Source organism: Somniosus microcephalus, chromosome 5 (assembly GCF_052327205.1).
Source record: "Somniosus microcephalus isolate GS21.2 chromosome 5, FLI_Smic_1.0, whole genome shotgun sequence".
Lineage (NCBI taxonomy): Eukaryota > Metazoa > Chordata > Chondrichthyes > Squaliformes > Somniosidae > Somniosus > Somniosus microcephalus.
The window spans coordinates 132,853,531-132,872,400 of record NC_140991.1 but is presented as its reverse complement, the minus strand read 5'-3'; the positions used below and the strand labels follow the sequence as shown (position 1 = coordinate 132,872,400).

At 42.3% G+C, this 18,870-nt stretch overlaps 1 protein-coding gene across 3 annotated transcripts in view; it reads right to left on the bottom strand.

Annotated features, from left to right (window-relative positions):
* galnt4 (polypeptide N-acetylgalactosaminyltransferase 4) overlaps positions 1–18,870 on the bottom strand; it is a 46,730-nt gene that overhangs the window by 13,890 nt on the left and 13,970 nt on the right. For all 3 annotated transcript variants that reach the window (XM_085988266.1, XM_085988264.1, XM_085988265.1), the window contains exons 2-8: positions 12,886–13,319; positions 7,589–7,758; positions 6,168–6,357; positions 5,569–5,754; positions 4,653–4,770; positions 2,602–2,778; positions 1,285–1,416 (exon numbers count right to left, since the gene is read on the bottom strand). In XM_085988266.1, coding sequence (XP_085844392.1) covers positions 1,285–1,416; positions 2,602–2,778; positions 4,653–4,770; positions 5,569–5,754; positions 6,168–6,357; positions 7,589–7,758; positions 12,886–13,262 — 1,350 coding nt within the window. In that variant the 5' untranslated portion in view covers positions 13,263–13,319. The remainder of the gene's footprint in view (positions 1–1,284; positions 1,417–2,601; positions 2,779–4,652; positions 4,771–5,568; positions 5,755–6,167; positions 6,358–7,588; positions 7,759–12,885; positions 13,320–18,870) is intronic.

Sequence of the window (18,870 nt, the reverse complement as noted above, 5' to 3'; positions counted from 1 at the left end):
ATTCCAATGAGATAGCAGAGTAAATATTAAATGGTGATCAAATCAGATGGCCTTACAACATACTAAAAATAAAGCTGGTGCAGCATTGATGTTCTGCTGCTACTTAACTCCTGGTTATCATAGTATTGCATCATATTTAAAATCCATGCAATTAGATGTGCTCAGCCACATAATGTTGGCACACAAATCATTTTCTTTCCCCCAATCCTGGGATGCTGAAAATAGACCCCAAGGGATCTGATTTCTGTCCTAGGCTGAGAATTTCCTTGTAATTGTTGCGCACAACTTTCCGCAGCAGTTATTGTGCCAAGTGAATTACATCTGTTCTGTGCCAAAACCTCGCTATACGCAAATTTCCTCAATCATTTGCACCGCTCCCAATTTATGTCTGCTGAAACTCCAGAGCTCACTGACAGTGCCACACCCCCATGCATAAGACCAGAAAACACAAATTCCTGCATTTATGAATTGGTATAAATTTATGCCTAAATACTTAGGCACAGTACGCTTGAATTGGCATAACAGATTTATGAAGTTTGATAACTAATTTCTCCAGGACCTAAAAAAAAATCTTATTGAGACCTGCACTGTACTTAATAAAAAGCGGTCAGTCTCAGTGCAATCCAAAATCATGGATGAAGATTTCAGCAAAAGGTGAGCTGAGGCAGGGTTGGAGACAGGCAATGTTATGGAGGTGGAAGTAGGGGAACTTTGTGATGGCGAGGATTTGGTCGGAAGCTCAACGCGGGGTCCAAATAGGACACCAAGGTTGTGAACAGTCTGGTTGAGCCTGAGAAATTAGAGTTGCTTGAAAAAGAGGAATATTAAAGAGTATGGGGAGTGAATAGGAAAGTGAGATTAGACTAGGTGGCTCCTGGGGAAAGAAACACCAGCACAGAGCTTGTTGGTCCGAATGTTCTGTTTCTGTGCAGTAGAATTCTATGATGTCACGGTAACTAATTTAATCTAAAGTGATAAATTACAGATAAAGTAAGTTTTATAGGTAAAATGTACTCCTCCTCAACTCTTATTATTTTTAAAACTATGCTGAATCCTACTTTTTACAGCACAGAAGGCTATTTGGCCCATCATGCTTGCATCAGATCTCTGAATGAACTCTCCATTTAGTCCTATTTTCCTGCCTTTCCCCAGACCCTTTAAAAATGTTCCTCCTTAGAAGAGAGGAGCTAAGTAGGTAACTGCCCATCAGAGTTAACTTTCCCTTTAAACAGTGGCAGAAACGGTTTTGGAGGGTGGGGGGGAAAGAGGGGGGAGTCTGCTTACCGCTCCATGCCAGTTAGAACGATCCTCTGGCACATGCAATTCTGGGTATATCTTCTTCAAATACCAGTTGAAACTCTTGCACTTTAAGCGGTCTCTGAGCAGTTTCCTTTCAGAAATATCTCCATATTTTTCCTGGAACAAAAGAATACTCTCTACAGTGAACTCTTCAAAATCTCATGCTGATTAATTGCTTCTGCTTAACTCTCTATTAATAGGATGAATCCAGGAATAATGATGGAGTAGTCTGGGATGTTGGCTGATAGACATGGCTTTCCGAGTCCAACTATGTCAGCTTAGACACTAGTTCCCAAATATTAGTGAAGAGGACTTTGCAGGGTCGACTGGGCTGAGACTGCCTCAGTTTTGTCTTGATCCAATACCTGGGTTGTTGCCAATGGGTCAATCTGTTACTGCTGTTATGATTCTGTTCTGTCGCAATTGTATATCATGGTTTGGATTGCTAGGCCAGTTCAGAGCATTAACAGTCAAGCACAATAAATACGAGCAGGCGCTTATAGCTCACGGTGGCTAGGGGCAGACTGCATATAGTGTCAATTTTGGAATAATTTTACAAATTTTTCCTCTGAGCACAAGGTTTCTCTGCCCATCCTACCACCCTCCACAAGTGGAAAAGATCAAAGCAAATCCTGGTGTCACATTCTCAGAGACATAGGACATGTACGAGTTATCAAATCCACAGCAGGTGGGATGAATTTTCATATTGGTACCAACTTCATACTGAACAGGGCAATATTATACAATTAATTCCATTACAGTTCTGTTCTGTCGTTCCCATCATGTTCTTTTCAGTGAGCCATGAAAGGACAGAACCAGTAAAAGCTGCTCCCTTCCATTAGTTTGTTAATCACCATGTTTGTAATAATGTTGAAGACTCCTTTCAATGCCATGACTTCTGGAACTTTAAGTTCTACTAGACTGCAGTAGAGAAACTATGTAAAATCTGGCACTCAACTCAATTTTAATGTTTTTAAAACAGGGATAGTTATGGACACTTAAATTTAATAGAACCTTCATTAGCGACCTTCTAAGATTATCTGGTATATTTTTATGGAACAATGTCTCATTACACAACACAGTAATCTTTTGCTATTTGGATTTTATTTTTCTTGGTGAATGAAATGATCTTGTTTTTGTTATCTGTATTGCACTTTTCTCTATTCCCACGTCTGTGGAACTTGTTACCATCCAACAGTCTCCAAGTTCTACCAACAATTCCCCTCCACTATGACAGATAATGGAGGTTCCACAGTAAACTATGGATGCTGAACACAATATGGACATCTCACTGCTCAGTACCTTTTTAGCTGGAGGGTTTCGGTAATAAAAGTGTACTTTGTATTCATCCATCCACACCTCAGCTGCTCGCACAGTGTTTTGGAGGAAATTTGGTCGAGCGTAAGGAGCACGCTTTGGAAAAACGTGGCCTACATGTGAACAGGGATCAATTTCCAAAGTGCCTCCACATTGCCATACCTTTTGAAGTAATTTCAAAACAAATTAACACAAGAAATACCACTAGCAAAGTACTACCACAACACCATCGATACATAGAATCGTACAACACAGGAGGTGGTCATTCAGCCCTTCGTGTCTATGCCGGCTCTTTATTTAACATGCATTTATACAGCACCTTCAACATACAAAAACATCCCAAGGCTTTTCACAGAGATATAATCATAAAAAAAGGGGCCCGGGGGTGGGGGTTAGGGAGGAATTCCAGAACATAAGGCCTAGGCAGCTGAAGTTACGGCTGCCAATGGAGGGGTGAAGCCGGAGCGGGGGGCGTTGGGGGTGGTTGGAGGGAGAAATGAACAAAATGTCAGAGTCAGGAAAGGGAGAGTTTGGGCGAGGGTGGGTTGTGTTGGATTGCCAACTCTGGTTGGAGGTCTAATCACTTGACGTCTGCAAATATTATTGCATTTAACTTAGAACGGTCGACTCCCTGTAATCGAGTATCTTTGCTCATGGTTTCGCACCAGCAGCTGTTCTTCCAAGAACCAGGAGGCCACCATTCATAAACAGATGAAGAAGGGTATACCAAGGGTGGGGAAGAGGGGAACTGAAGTGGGGAGGGATTTGCAGAGAGGAAACCAGAGGTGGGAGGAACTTTTATCCCAGCAGTAACTCACTGAAACTACACCGATAACTAATAGTATTACTGGTAGCATTCATTCCCCTCAAACAGTAATACAATAACTCTAAATGTAACCTGTAGTAATAGGTGTAACAAGTCTATATGTAATTGGTAGTAATGCCCAGATAGTAATCCTAGGGCTCGAGGGAGCAAAGATGGGGCCATACTAGGGGAACAACCAAGGTAGGAGAGAGTTAACGGTTTTGCTAAAGACACGGGCATCAAAGACTGAGGGGAGGGAGTGGTTGAGCAGATCGACGACTGCAGAAGTATTGCAGCAAATGGAGGGCCGAAGGGTAGATAGTTGGGAATTTGAAAGTGCAGTTATAAGTGTTCCGGGGGCAGAATTTCTTCGAGGCAGATGCAGAAGGAAGTGGATAGGGGGCTGTGAGTGGTGAGGGATACAGGAAGTGATCTTGTCTGTAATTGAGACCATAGAAGTAGAAAGGCCACAGGTGATGGTAAGATCGAGGGGGTGGCCATGAATATGGACAGGAGAGTTTATATCGAAGAATAAGGTTTTGGGGGGGGGGGGGGGGGGAAGTGCAGTGAATTGAGAGGAGGGAAGGCAAGGGGAGCCAAGATGGACACTGAAATCACCAAGGATGAAGTGTCACTCAGAGGCTTAGAGAAGAAAGGATGGAGGATATCTTGGTAAGAAACATAGGACAGTGGAGACTGTAGAGAACAAGGATTTTAAAGGAGGCATGAAGGGTGGAACAAGGTGTGGTGCTCCAAAAAGGAGATGGTACCAGTGGAGTAAGGGGAAGAAATGACGGTGGGATTTGGTGATAAGGGGCATACAGTCAGTAATGATTTGTGTGGCACAAAGCACTGCCAGGCAGGGAGGCTTCAGTAAGGGGCAAGACAGCACCACCAGTGGGACAAGTTTCAGTCCACAATGTCAATGTAGTCATCCACAATAAAGTTATGGCTGGCAAGGGCCTTGTTCACAAGTGAACACACATTCTGAAGGGAAATGGAGATGGGGCAGTGATTATTGATCTGCTGGCAGTGTCCAATGGGGCAGTGGTGGGTGGAGTGAGTGGGACAGGAAAAAAGTTGGTGAGATTAGCCCCACAGCAAGCTAATTGGTTGCTGCTCATAAGGAGGTAATGATGGGCATGTCGATGCACCTTACAGATAATGCCAAGAGAGGCAAAGAGGGCAGCTGTGGGTTCATATAAATACAACTGTATGGCACGATACTTACCCTAAAAGACAGTTCTAGATTCTCTCCTCCCCATACTTCCATCCCTGTGTCATAGGTGCCCAGGTATTCAAAGTACTTCTTACTGACAGCAAACAGCCCCCCTGCCATCGTAGGCGATCTGATGAGAGATGTATTTTTTTCGATTGTGCATATTTAGTTTTGTTTAAAAAAAATATGAAGCAGCTGAGAAAGAGAGAGCAAATGAATTGGTTATATTTGTTTTAGAAGGTATAGGATTCAGGGTCTCCTGATGGTTCAGCAGGTAAAGTTAGTGTGTAGCTGCGACATAAGAGACTAAAAAGAGTCCCAGGTTGAATTGCTGGTCTGTGTTGAGTTTGCTAATCTTACCTAGAGTGGCAATTAGGGTACTGGAATTTGTTTCAGCTACAATGGGCTGGGGAGAATTGAGCTAACAATTCAGCCAGGGTTCCTGCTCCTCATCACTACCCAGTGATTTTGCATCGATAGGGTGAGGACAGACTCTGGCTCAACTGTGATGTTCCTCATGGCCAAATGGCCTGACAATATTCAATGACTCAACTCAACAAGCAGCCACTTAGGCAATGTATTGGAGGGTGAATAATGCCTTTGGAACCATAACGAACATGGAGTTAATAATAACAGCACAGCAACAGGATACACGTTCTTAAAACAAATTAGACCACAGATTTAATACTGAAATAAAATCTGAAAGGATGCTTATTTCTTTCATATGAATTCCAATTACAGTAGATCAACAAGTGTTAAATGGAATAAAATTTATAAAATGTATAAAACTTGAAGTTGCCTTTTTCAAAATCAGTCAAACAGACTATTGTATTTCAGATGCTTAAGTTCTCCTTTCATTTAAAGTATGTTTTAAGGACAGTGCTGCAAAGAATATGTTCTATTACAGTTTTGATCAAAATGTATCTACCTAATTGGGTCTATTCTTGATTTCCTTCGTTTTCTTTCATGTTCAGGGACATTATGCCACTGGAAAGTAAGGCGCCAGTCAAATCCGCCAATCATCGGTTCCCCTGTCTGCATGTAGAATGCAAAAGTGTTCCAATCGATAGTGTCAATAACCGGGCACACAATAGCAGTCTCATTCTCCCTAATCCTAAAAATAAAAAGATTTGCATAAATAATACACAGGCACAGGCTTAATTCTAAACAGGTTCCTACATCTTCTGTTGGTCGTAGTTACTGCCAGCTGTTTTGTCATAGCAAAGCAAGCCAGAAATGACAGGGTGGTTGTGAATTGTGCAGTGGGGGCGGGAGGTTGGAAATGGGATAGTGCATACTGCAGCAGATTGCGATAACTTTCACAACTCCTATGAATGGCAGCATTGTACAGCCAGCATTTTAAAGTTGTTGGGGGGGGGGGGGGGGGGCAGGGGGGGTAAGTGGGGTAAGAGACATGGAAGAGGAGACGACACAATGATCTGAAGTAGTTTGTGAAAATCAGGTGAGGTGGGCCCCAGTCAATAGGCACCAACCCTAAAAGTATAGCAGGGGCATACATAATCTTACCTCTCCAACAGTGGCTCCAGCCAGCCAGGGACACACTCGCAGTGACAATCCAGAAACGTGAGCACATCTCCAGTAGAGAAAGTAGCACCAATCAAACGGGCACGTACCAGCCCCTCCCTCTTATTGGTTCGAATGAGACGCACTCGCTGAAGGTTACTGATATACTGCTCCAGTTGGGACTTCAGATAAACTAAAATATTCAATAATTATAGATGTTATTACGTACATATTTTGATTACTTTCAGGTCAGCGTATAGCAGAGTTTCATACAAGGCTGTAATAGTAAAGCAATTTTTCTATATACAAATATTAGTAACCAGGGCATTGTTGACTAAATCATTCCTGTAATGTTTACACACAAAAGTTAGCAACTTTTGTTCAAGTAATGAGATATTGGCATTACATTATTAAGCTCTTTGTTATGAGGATGATTATAAAAAATTTAGAACGGCTTTGAGACAGATAACTCTACAAATAATTACCCACACAACCGACCAAAAAACCTGCTAATATCCAAAATATCTCCCCAGAAAGATTACAAGATTCAAGACAATTCCAGCAATGTTTCTCTTTCTGAACAGATTGATGTAAATGTTCTTTTTCTTTAAATTTTCAAATTTCAGAACTACCACTCATCACTTTACCACCTGATCATGAGGCCCACGGATATCTATTCCGAGTCCTCACATCTATTCAGTGGGATTGTCACTGACATCCTCTTCATTTCGGCACGCCGATCCAAATCGGACAACCTTTGAATAATTTGATACTGGCTCAATGTACGACAGAACTCCTAGGTGACTATTTCTTTTCCAAACAAGTGTATGGATAGGAAGTACTTTGCCACTTTAAAAAGCAAAGTAAATCTCGGCTGGAGCATCAGTGCGTTGCGACAAACTACAATCCCCATCCCATAGGCTAGTAATGGAAAAACACACACATACACACTAGACAAGGTTCCTGCTTCTGATCTCCAATGCTGGAAATATGCTATTTGGACACCAAGTGAGGGCAGGGGTGGGGTTGGCCATCATGACCACAACAGGCATCACTCATTGTTCAAGCTTGCACATGAACAGGCAACTGGGGGAGTACAAAGGGCTGCTTGGAATTGTTGCTAGCATGAGTCATTTTCAGAAGAGGGGGAGTCAGGTGGCAAAATAGGAGATTTGGAACTTGAAAAACAGGTAAGGAGTGCAAAGAAAATGGGGAAAATCACCAACATATATTTTCTGTCAAAACATCCTATTTTTCCTTAAATTTCCAATTTAGTTCATATTTTTTTTTAAAAAGTAACAAAAAAGTTGCGTTTTTTTCCTGTTAGAGATTTTTTTCTTCAAGTATGTGCTTTTCCCATGTGGTATCTCGGTCTGAAAAGATTACAAACACATAAATACAGTAAAAATGATTAACTTCCTTACTTCGATCACTGTAGTCATCTACCAGAATGAGTTCTTTCAGGAGAACAGCAGGAGACGTTTCCAGTACACTGTGAATTGTGCGGAGAAGTGTAGACCAGGCCTCGTTATAAAATGCAATAACTACAGAAGTGGTAGGAAGCTTCCTATAGTTGAATTGTTTTGATCTGCACCTGAAATGAAGAACATCAACATGATCAAGAACATCCACTTTAAGTACCTTTAATACAAAGCTCCATAAAACCAACTAGAGGTTGTTCAAGCAACATTTTAGTTTTGATTTATGGAATACTTTCACAACTGTCCAAAGTTAAGAGTTATCGGACTACACAAGAAACCAGAAATCTCCCAGTTTGTAAATGATGATGAATTGCGCTTCAATGGACTCTCTGACGAACTTCATTGAATTTTTTGAGGAGATAACAAGGAGGGTCGATGAGGGTAGCGAGTTTGATGTAGTCTACATGGATTTTAGCAAGGCTTTTGACAAGGTCCTACATGGAGACTGGTCAGATAAGTAAAAGTCCATGGGATGCAAAGGAAAGTGACAAGTTGGATCCAAAATAAAAACAGAAAATGCTGGAAATACTCAGCAGGTCAGGCAGCATCTGTGGAGAGAGAACAGAGTTAACGTTTCAGGTCAATGAGCTTTCATCAGAACTGAGAAAAGTTAGAGATATGACAGGTGTTAAGCAAGTGCAGAGGCAGGGAAAGGGGGAGGGGAGGAAAGAACAAAAGGGAAGGCCTGTGATAGGGTGGAAGGCAGGAGAAATTAAAAGACAAAAGGGGTGATGGTGCAAGGCAAAAGGAGATTGTAATGGGACAAGTAAAGGAACAAAAGATGGGTCTAGAAGGGCTGAAAATGGGACTAGCAGAATCATCAACAGCTGCTGTCAGAAAAGAAATGGGGGCAGAGGTTATGATCTGAAATTGTTGAACTCAATGTTGAGTCCGGGACATGATTAAGAAATTTACAGATGATACAAAAATTGGCCATGTGGAAGGAAGCAGGAAAATATCAATGGATTGGTCAGGTGGGCAGAAAAGTGGCAAATGGAATTCAATCCAGAGAAGTGAGGGGTAATGCATTTGGGGAAGGCTAACAAGGCAAGGGAATACACAATAAATAGGATACCTAGCAGCGTAGAGGAACAAAGGGACCTTGGAGTGCATGTACACAGATCCCTGAAGATAGCAGGACAGGTAGATAAGGCGGCATACGGGACAGGTAGATAAGGCGGCATACGGGACAGGTAGATAAGAAGACATACGGGATACTTTCCTTTATTGCCAAGGCATAGAATATAAAAGAGCAGAGAGGTTATGCTAGAATTGTATAAAACACTAGTTAGGCCACAGCTACAGCACCACGTACAGTGCTGGTCACCACATTACAGGAAAGATGTGATTGCACGAGAGAGCGTACAGAGGATATTCACGAGCATGTTGCCAGGGCTGGAGAATTTTAGCTATGAGGAAAGATTGGATAGGCTAGGGTTGTTTTCTTTGGAACAGATGAGGCTAAGAGGAGACTTCATTGAGGTGTATAAAATAATGAGGGGCCTAGATAAGAAGGATCTATTTCCCTTAGCAGAGAGGTCAATAACCAGGAGGCATAGATTTAAATTAATTGGGAGAAGGATTAGAGGGGAGTTGAGGAGAACTTTGTTTACCCAGAGGGTGGGGGGGGGGGGGGGTCTGGAACTCACTGCCTGAAAGTGGTGTACATTTAAGGAGTTATTTTACAACTTCCAAAAAAAATATATTCCACTGAGAAGAAAAGGGTGTAAAAGAAGACAGCCATCCGTGGCTAAGTAAAGAAATTAAGGATAGTATTCGACTAAAAACAAGGGCATATAAGGTAGCCAAATCTAGTGGGAGGATAGAGGATTGGGAAAACTTTAAAAGACAGCAAAAAATAACAAAAAGATTGATTAACAAAGGAAAGATAGATTATGAAAGTAAAAGAGCAAAAAATATAAAAACAGATAGTAAGAGTTTTTATAGTTATATAAAAAGAAAAAGGGTGGCTAAAGTAAATGTTGGTCCCTTAGAGGATGAGACCGGGAAATTAATGGTGGGAAATATGGAGATGGCAAAAACACTGAATGAATATTTTATATCAGTCTTTACAGTAGAAGACACTAAGAATATCCCAACACTGGACAAACAGGGGGCTAAAGGGGGGGGGGGGGGGGGGGGGGAGGAGCGAAACACGATCAAAATCACTAAGGAAGTGGTACTCGGTAAAATAATGGAACTCAAGGCGGATAAATCACCTGGACCTGATGGCTTACATCCTAGGGTCTTGAGGGAAGTGGCGGTAGGGATTGTGGATGCAATGGTAATAATTTTCCAAAACTCCCTGGACTTGGCAAAGGTCCCGGCAGACTGGAAAACTGCAAATGTAACACCCTTATTTAAAAAGGGCAGTAGACAGAAGGCTGGAAACTATAGACCGGTTAGCCTAACATCTGTGGTAGGTAAAATTTTGGAGTCCATTATTAAGGAGACAGTAACAGGACATTTGGATAATCATAATTTAATAGGACAAAGTCAGCATGGTTTTATGAAGGGGAAGCCATGTTTGACAAATTTGCTGGAGTTCTTTGAGGAAGTAACGTATAGGGTGGATAAAGGGGAACCAGTGGACGTAGTGTATTTAGACTTCCAAAAGGCATTTGACAAGGTGCCACACAAAAGATTATTGCTTAAGATAAAAAATCACAGGATTGGGGGTAATATTCTGGCATGGATAGAGGATTGGCTATCTAATAGAAGGCAGAGAGTTGGGATAAATGGTTCATTCTCAGACTGGCAACCAGTAACTAGTGGTGTTCCGCAGGGGTCAGTGCTGGGTCCCCAACTCTTTACAATCTATATTAACAATTTGGAGGAGGGGACCGAGTGTAACATATCAAAGTTTGCAGATGATACTAAGATGGGAGGGAAAGTAGTGAGTGAGGAGGACATAAAAAACCTGCAAGGGGACATAGACAGGCTAAGTAAGTGGGCAGAGATTTGGCAGATGGAATACAATACTGGAAAGTGTGAGGTTATGCACTTTGGCAGGAAAAATCGTAGAGCAAGTTATTATCTTAATGGCAAGAAACTGGAAAGTACTGAAGTACAAAGGGATCTGGGGGTCCTGGTGCACGAAACTCAAAAGGTTAGTATGCAGGTGCAGCAAGTGATTAAGAAGGCCAATGGAATGTTGGCTTTCATTGCTAGGGGGATAGAATATAAAAATAGGGAGGTATTGCTTCAGTTGTACAAGGTATTGGTGAGACCGCACCTGGAATACTGCGTACAGTTTTGGTGTCCATACTTAAGAAAGGACATACTTGCTCTCGAGTCAGTACAAAGAAGGTTCACTCGGTTAATCCCGGGGATGAGGGGATGGACATATGAGGAGAGGTTGAGTAGATTGGGACTCTATTCATTGGAGTTCAGAAGAATGAGAGGCGATCTTATTGAAACATAAAAGATTGTGAAGGGGTTGGATCGGGTGGATGTGGGGAAGATGTTCCCGATGATGGGTGAAACTAGAACTAGGGGGCATAGTCTTAGAATAAGGGGCTGCTCTTTCAAAACTGAGATGAGGAGGAACTACTTCACTCAGAGGGTGGTAGGTCCATGGAATATGCTGCCCCAAAAAGCTGTAGAAGCTACATCATTACATAAATTTAAAACAGAAATAGACAGTTTCCTAGAAGTAAAGGGAATTAAGGGTTACGGGGAGCGGGCAGGAATTTGGACATGAGTCTAGGTTCGGATCGGTCATGGCCCTGTGGGTAGCGGAGCGGGCCCAGGGGCCGTGTAGCCTGATCCTGCTCCTATTTCGTGTGTCTAATTCTGTTAGATTCAGGAGATGGTTCTGTGATAGTGGATTGGCGGTTAGGATCAGATCAGCCATGATCTTATTGAATGGCGGAGCAGGCTCGAGGGGCCAATTGGCCTACTCCTGCTCCTATTTCTTATGTTCTTATGTTGATATTGATTGAAATACATTCTAGCCCAAACAGCACATTTCATTCTCAGTGGCTTCAGGTTGTTAACTTATGACCTCAAATAAATTCACTTTTCACAAAAGACAGACAGACTGCTCTAGAACTAAATGATTCCTGCAACTACTCTGTACAGCTTGTGATTGGAACTCAACAGAGTAGAAGGAAATCAGAGCTCCATCTCCCCATTAGGTGGTTATCCAACACACTGTACCAGTGCGCCTAGAAAGAATTAAACTGCAGTTCAATAGACTGAGTCAGAGCACAGAGATCAAGTACTTTACAACTCCTTTTGTTAATTGGTGCACAACACATCACTCGTTATGTTTATATTTTCACTATAAGTGGATAAACAAATTCAATTACAACAGCAATGTTATTCAATTCAATTACAGTGAATTGAATTCTTCCCACAAACTGTACGTGAAACTTGTCCGTTTCCCCAAACTGTTTAATTGACTAGTTTTAAAGCCATTGCATGGTACAAGATATCCAGAGCTGGGAACATCCTCAGTGTGCAAGGCTGAGCACTTTTGGCAGTTGTTGAAAAAGGCTTTAAAAGTTCTTCCTCATGAGGTGGCAGGAGGAAGTCGGACATAGGGCACACACCCGAAACTTCAGAACTTGTCTTTTTCTTTGCAGATGCTGGCTGACTTGCTGTGTACTTCCAGCATTTTCTGTTTTTATTTCAGATCTCCAGTATTTGCAGTTTCATATTTTAGACAGAAGATTTGCCTCTTTCTGCTAGGTATATTGAAATCATAAAGGCACTCTTTCATAAATGCATTAATGATTTTGCTACACATTGTACATGGAGATAAATCATCTCATAAATCCTTGCTGAGCAAGTTACACACATGCACTTGATAAAGGTGAGAAACGTGATTGTAGGAAAAGAGTTGTAACAGGCACCAAGTGATCAGGTGCAGAAAGAAAGAAAAGAAACAAACAATGTAAGATTGGAGCTGGGATAAACAAAGCTTGGCAAAGCTAGAAAGCAGCTCATTGATGACTAAATGGCAAACTGAACTTTTTAAACCTTATTTGACAACTTAAATCTGTTTATCATTAGTTTCTGTATCAATGAAGCATGGCAGTCAACAACACTGCTATACTCTTGCCACCTTATAACTTCCTTCACATCCACAGGCATATATTCTATTCATTTACGTGGAATAGAATAAACATTTTTTAATTTGAAGTAGCAGTGCCAAGTCTAACAAATTTAAACCCAATCCCCACATTTATTTCGGCAAATTAAGCACGGTCTACCATACGTTAAAAAAAACTTACTCGTGCATCCGTTCATCCTGAATGTGGCGATGCAGTGATATTTTATCACTTACATAAACATTAATAGCATATCTCTCAATACTCTCTTCTTCTTGCTTTTTCTCATCGGCATTCAGCTGCAAACGCACAGCCTTACCAAACTCCCCTGGACTGCTCAGATCAAGAGCGGGTTTCTCATATATTGGGTGCGACAGATCCTCACTTTGCTCATCATTAGAATAGGCCCTGTTCTTCCTCTCCTCACGACTGCTCTGTCCAGCAGAGTTGTGAAAAGTGGAGATTGACAGTTCTATGATGACATAAGTAATCCACAATAAACTGATCAGAATAGAGCTCTTCGCAAGCCAGGTCCATTTTTGTTTCATAGTGATCTTCATGGTGCTTCAATAATGTTGTTCTTGTGGACACTTAAAGACAGAATGTAGTTGGAATTTCTGTAAGGAGACAGTCACAGAAATTAGGTAACAAGCTCTCGAAAGGCCATTATATAAAAAGTAGTCAAACCTAACAAATGAACAAAATACTACAGCAGCCTTAGATTTTCCCAAATCAGAAACCAAAGCTAATCTAGCCATTAACAAGACAATTAAGTTCAGCCCAATTATTTTTCTCCTTCACAATGACCCATTTTTAAATTTATATTTCTTTTTTTTAGTCATTACACCCATACATCCTTCCTCAAACAAAGCAAACAATTCACTTCCAAAGCTTTGCCAATGCTGCTCTCCAAGCAATCCGGATAATTCAGTTGCTGGTTTTCCTTCCACATAAGAGACAGCAAGTGGATTCTTGGCATCAATCAAGGATCACCAACAGACTGAGCAAGAAATTGTGGCCACAACGCTTCAACTATATCGAAGCATTTCAGAATAATTTAAGCTCAGGGCTGTTAAGATCATTTAAAACATCAAAGTAATTGGAGTGCACATTTTCACAACTTATCCACGCATTTACAAAATTCAGCATTGAACTTTAATTTTTATTCCCAGCTGAAACATGTTCATCATCCAGTCCATAACCAACACTGGCCATTTCCACCTCTGTAGTATTGCCAGTGTCCATCTCTAACTCATCCCCACTCCCACTGAAATCCTCATCCATACCTTTCTCACTTCCAGGCTTGATTCCTCAACGTGGTCCTTGCCAATCTATTAACACTCCATTCTACAACACTCTATCTCGTACTAGGTCTGCTCACCAATCATCTGCGTCCTCCCCAACCTCTACTGACTTTCCATCCTCCAATGGATCAATTTCAAAATCCTCATCTTCATTTACAAAATTGCTCCATGGCTCATTCCACTTATGCCTGCAGCTTCATCCCAGTTTGCATGCTCCATTCTTCTAACTCCAATCTACTGCACATAGCCTTGCCCTCTGCCCCCTGCCCCACCATTGATAGCGGAGTCTTTACCCATTTCGACCTTGCACTTTGGAACTCTTTTCCCAAGCCCTACCGCCTCACTGTACCTCTCACACCTTCAAAGTCTACTTCTTCAACTATGCTTTTAGTTACCTCCCCTAAACTTTCACCCAATTCCAAATCCAAATTTCCCCGCTCCACTTTGTGCAACAGTTTAGGACACTTTGCTATGCGAAAGGTACCATACAAGTACAAATTATTGTTGCTCCATTTCCTAAGGTCTCAAAAACAAAATGATACAACACAAACTTCAGAGATTCAACCAGTTTCTCCAAAGGAATGCTGGATGGGGCTATGGCCTGCAGGAGCATACAATTAAGCATCTTCTAGTCTTCCTCATGCCTCTGGTCGCATCAGACAAGAGATACTAGCGACCACAGGGCCAAGATAAGTACATTGGCATTCCCTCAAGAATATGAGGAGAGGTTGAGTAGATTGGGACTCTACTCATTGGAATTCAGAAGAATGAGAGGCGATCTTATTGAAACATATAAGATTGTGAAGGGGTTGGATCGGGTGGATGCGGGGAAGATGTTCCCGATGATGGGTGAAACTAGAACTAGGGGGCATAGTCTTAGAATAAGGGGCTGCTCTTTCAAAACTGAGATGAGGAGGAACTACTTCACTCAGAGGGTGGTAGGTCCATGGAATATGCTGCCCCAAAAAGCTGTAGAAGCTACATCATTACATAAATTTAAAACAGAAATAGACAGTTTCCTAGAAGTAAAGGGAATAAAGGGTTATGGGGAACGGGCAGGAATTTGGACATGAGTCTAGGTTCGGATCGGTCATGGCCCTGTGGGTAGCGGAGCGGGCCCAGGGGCCGTGTAGCCTGATCCTGCTCCTATTTCGTGTGTCTAATTCTGTTAGATTCAGGAGATGGTTCAGTGATAGTAGATTGGTGGTTAGGATCAGATCAGCCATGATCTTATTGAATGGCGGAGCAGGCTCGAGGGGCCGATTGGCCTACTCCTGCTCCTATTTCTTATGTTCTTATGTTCTAAGTCGAGATATCGCTCGAGCCTTCACCCCATACAATGCAACTTACTCTAATGAGGAAGAAAAAAACTCTTCAAAAACAACCTGCACATCTGCAAACCCCCACTATAGCAGAATTAGGCATGGTTTTTATTAGTATAAATTGACTTAAAACATAATTGTACAACTGGAGGATTGCAAATGTTACACCAGAGTTTAAAAAAAGAGGGAGGGCTAAACCAGTCAGCCTAACATCAGTGGTGGGGAAACTTTTAGCTATCTAGCTCATAATCCGGGACAAAATTAATTGGCATTTGGAAAAGTGTGGGCTTATAAATGAAAGTCACCACGGATTTGTAAAAGGCAAATCATGTTTGACTAACTTGATTGAGTTCTTTGATGAAGTAACGGAGAGGGTTGATGAGGGTAGTGCGGTTGATGTTATGTACAAGAAACTGTGTGATATCCGGGACCGGCGTGTTGCCGATCTATCAAAACTGCCGGACATACAAAGTTAATGTTGAAGAATACGGAGGTTTTCATCTCCGTATCTGACAACAAACACTGTTGCTTAGCAACAGCTTCTAAAGAGTCGGCTGCAGCTGCAAGCGTCTCTAGCTGAAGCTGTTGCTATAGCTACAGACCTTGCAGTGCCTGACTGGGAAAAAAAAAAGAACGAGATCTAAAAAAAACTTACAGAAAACGGCTCCTGATTTTTGCCGTTAGATCGAGTATTCCGCACATACAACCTCCGGATAAACCAAAGTTTCCTGTATACGGACTTTCAAAAGGTGTTTGACAAAGTACCACATAATAGACTTGTTAGCAAAATTAAAACCCACGAGATTAAAGGGATAGTGGCAGCATGGATACAAAATTGGCTAAGGGACAGAAAGCAGAGAGTAGTGGTGAACTGTTGTTTTTCAGACTAGAGGGAGATATACAGTGGTGTTCCCCAGGGGTCAGTATCAGGACCCCTGCTCTTTCTGATATATATTAATGACCTGGATTTGGGTATACAGGGCATAATTTAAAAGTCTGCAGATTAAACAAAACTTGGAAATGTAGCAAACAATGAGGAGGATAGTAACAGACTTCAGGAGGACACAGACATACTAGCAAAATGGGCAGACACATGGGAGATGAAATTTAACACAAAGAAGTGTGAAGTGATACATTTTAAAGTGGGTGTGGGAACAGAGAGACCTGGGGGTGTATGTACACAAATCTTTAAGGTGGTAGGGCAAGTTTAAAAGAAGCATCTAGGATCCTTGGCTTTAATACAGGAAGAGTACAAAAGCAAGGAAGTTACGCTAAACCTTTATAAAATACTGGTTAGGCCTCAGCTGGCGTATTTTGTTCAATTCTGGACACCACACTTCAGGAAGGATGTCAAGACCATGGAGAGGGTGAAGAGATTTACTGGAATGATGACGGACTTCAGTTATGTGGAGAGACCGGAGAAGCCGGTGTTGTTTCCTTAGAACAGAGAAGGTTACGAGGAGATCTGATACAGGTGTTCAAAATCATGAATGGCTTTGATAGAGCAAATTATTGGAAAAAATCCTGAGGGACAGAATTAGTCTCCACTTGGAGAGGTAAGGATTAATTAGGGATAGCCAGCATGGCTTTGTCAAGGGAAGATCATGTCTGACCAATTTGATTGAATTTTTCGAGGGGGTGACTAGGTGTGTGGATGAGGGTAGTGCAGTGGATGTGGTTTACATGGATTTCAGTAAGGCTTTTGATAAAGTCCCGCATAGGAGACTGGTCAGGAAGGTAAGAGCCCATGGGATCCAGGGTGCCTTGGCACATTGGATCCAAAACTGGCTCAGTGGCAGAAGGCAGAGGGTGATGGTGGAAGGTTGTTTTTGTGACTGGAAGCCTGTGTCCAGTGGGGTACCGCAGGGATCGGTGCTGGGTCCCTTGCTGTTTGTGGTCTACATTCATGATTTGGATGTGAATGTAAAAGGTATGATCAGTAAGTTCGCAGATGACATGAAAATTGGTGGGGTGGTAAATAGCGAGGAGGGAAGCCTCAGGCTACAGGACAATATAGATGGGTTGGTCAGATGGGCGGAACAGTGGCAAATGGAATTTAACCCTGAAAAGAGTGAGCTGATGCATTTTGGACGGACTAACAAGGCAAGGGAATACACAATGAATGGTAAGACCCTAGGAAAGACAGAGGATCAGAGGAAGCTTGGTGTGCATGTACATAGATCCCTGAAGGCAGCAGAACAGGTGGATAAGGTGGTTAAAAAGGCATATGGGATACTTGCCTTCATTAGCCGAGGCATAGAATATAAGAGCAGGGAGGTTATGATGGAGCTGTACAAAACGCTGGTAAGGCCACAGCTGGAGTACTGTGTGCAGTTCTGGTCACCACACTATAGGAAGGATGTGATTGCTTTGGAGAGGGTGCAGAGGAGATTTACCAAGATGTTACCTGGGCTGGAGCGCTTCAGCTATGAAGAAAGACTGGACAGGCTGGGGTTGTTTTCCTTGGAGCAGAGAAGGCTGAGGGGGGACCTGATTGAGGTGTACAAAATTATGAGGGGCACAGATAGGGTAGATAGAAAGGAACTTTTCCCCTTAGTAGAGGGGTCAATAACAAGGGGGCATAGATTCAAGGTAAGGGGCAGGAGGTTTAGAGGGGATTTGAGGAAAAACTTTTTCACCCAGAGGGTGGTTGGAATCTGGAACTCACTGCCTGAAAGGGTGGTAGAGGCAGGAACCCTCACAACATTCAAGAAGCATTTGGATGAGCACTTGAAATGCCATAGCATACAAGGCTACGGACCAAGTGTTGGAAAATGGGATTAGATTAGACAGGGCTTGTTGGCCGGCGCAGACACAATGGGCCGAAGGGCCTCTTTCTGTGCTGTATAACTCTATGACTCTAAATAAGGAGAAACTGTTTCCAGTGGCAGAAGGGTTGGTAACCAGAGGACACAGATTTAAGGTGATTGGCAAAAGAACCAGGGTGACATGAAGAAACATTTTTTCTTAACACAGCGAGTTGTTATGATCTGGAATGCACTGCCTGAAAGGGTAGTGGAAGCAGATTCAATAGTAACATTCAAAAGAGAATTGGATAAATATTTGAAGGGAAAAACATTACAGGGTTATGGGGAAAGAACAGGGAAGTGGGATTAAGTAAATAGCTCTACCAAAGAGCCGGCATTGTATGATGGGCTGAATGGCCTCCTTCTATCCTGTATCATTCTTTGATTCTAACTCTGCACACAACTGTATGAGCATATTGCATCTTGACTGAACCAGCAGTTTTGTTTTGTTTTTTGCTTTTTAAAAAAAAATAGTACAGGTAGACTATCCTTTATCCGAACTTCCGAAAACCTCTAAAAACCGAAAGTTTTTTCGTTCAGCGTAAGTCGTGCGCACGACATGACCAGAGTGGCGCACGACTTATGCTGAGCAGGGCAGAGGGTCAGAGTTCTCTCCTGGGTAGGAGATTGCAGGCCGAGCCGGGCAGTGTGAAGGAGGTACCGGGAGAGTGAACCCAACAATACAGCGGCCCGTCCGATATTCTTTTCTCCCCCCGCCGACCCAACCCAACCCAA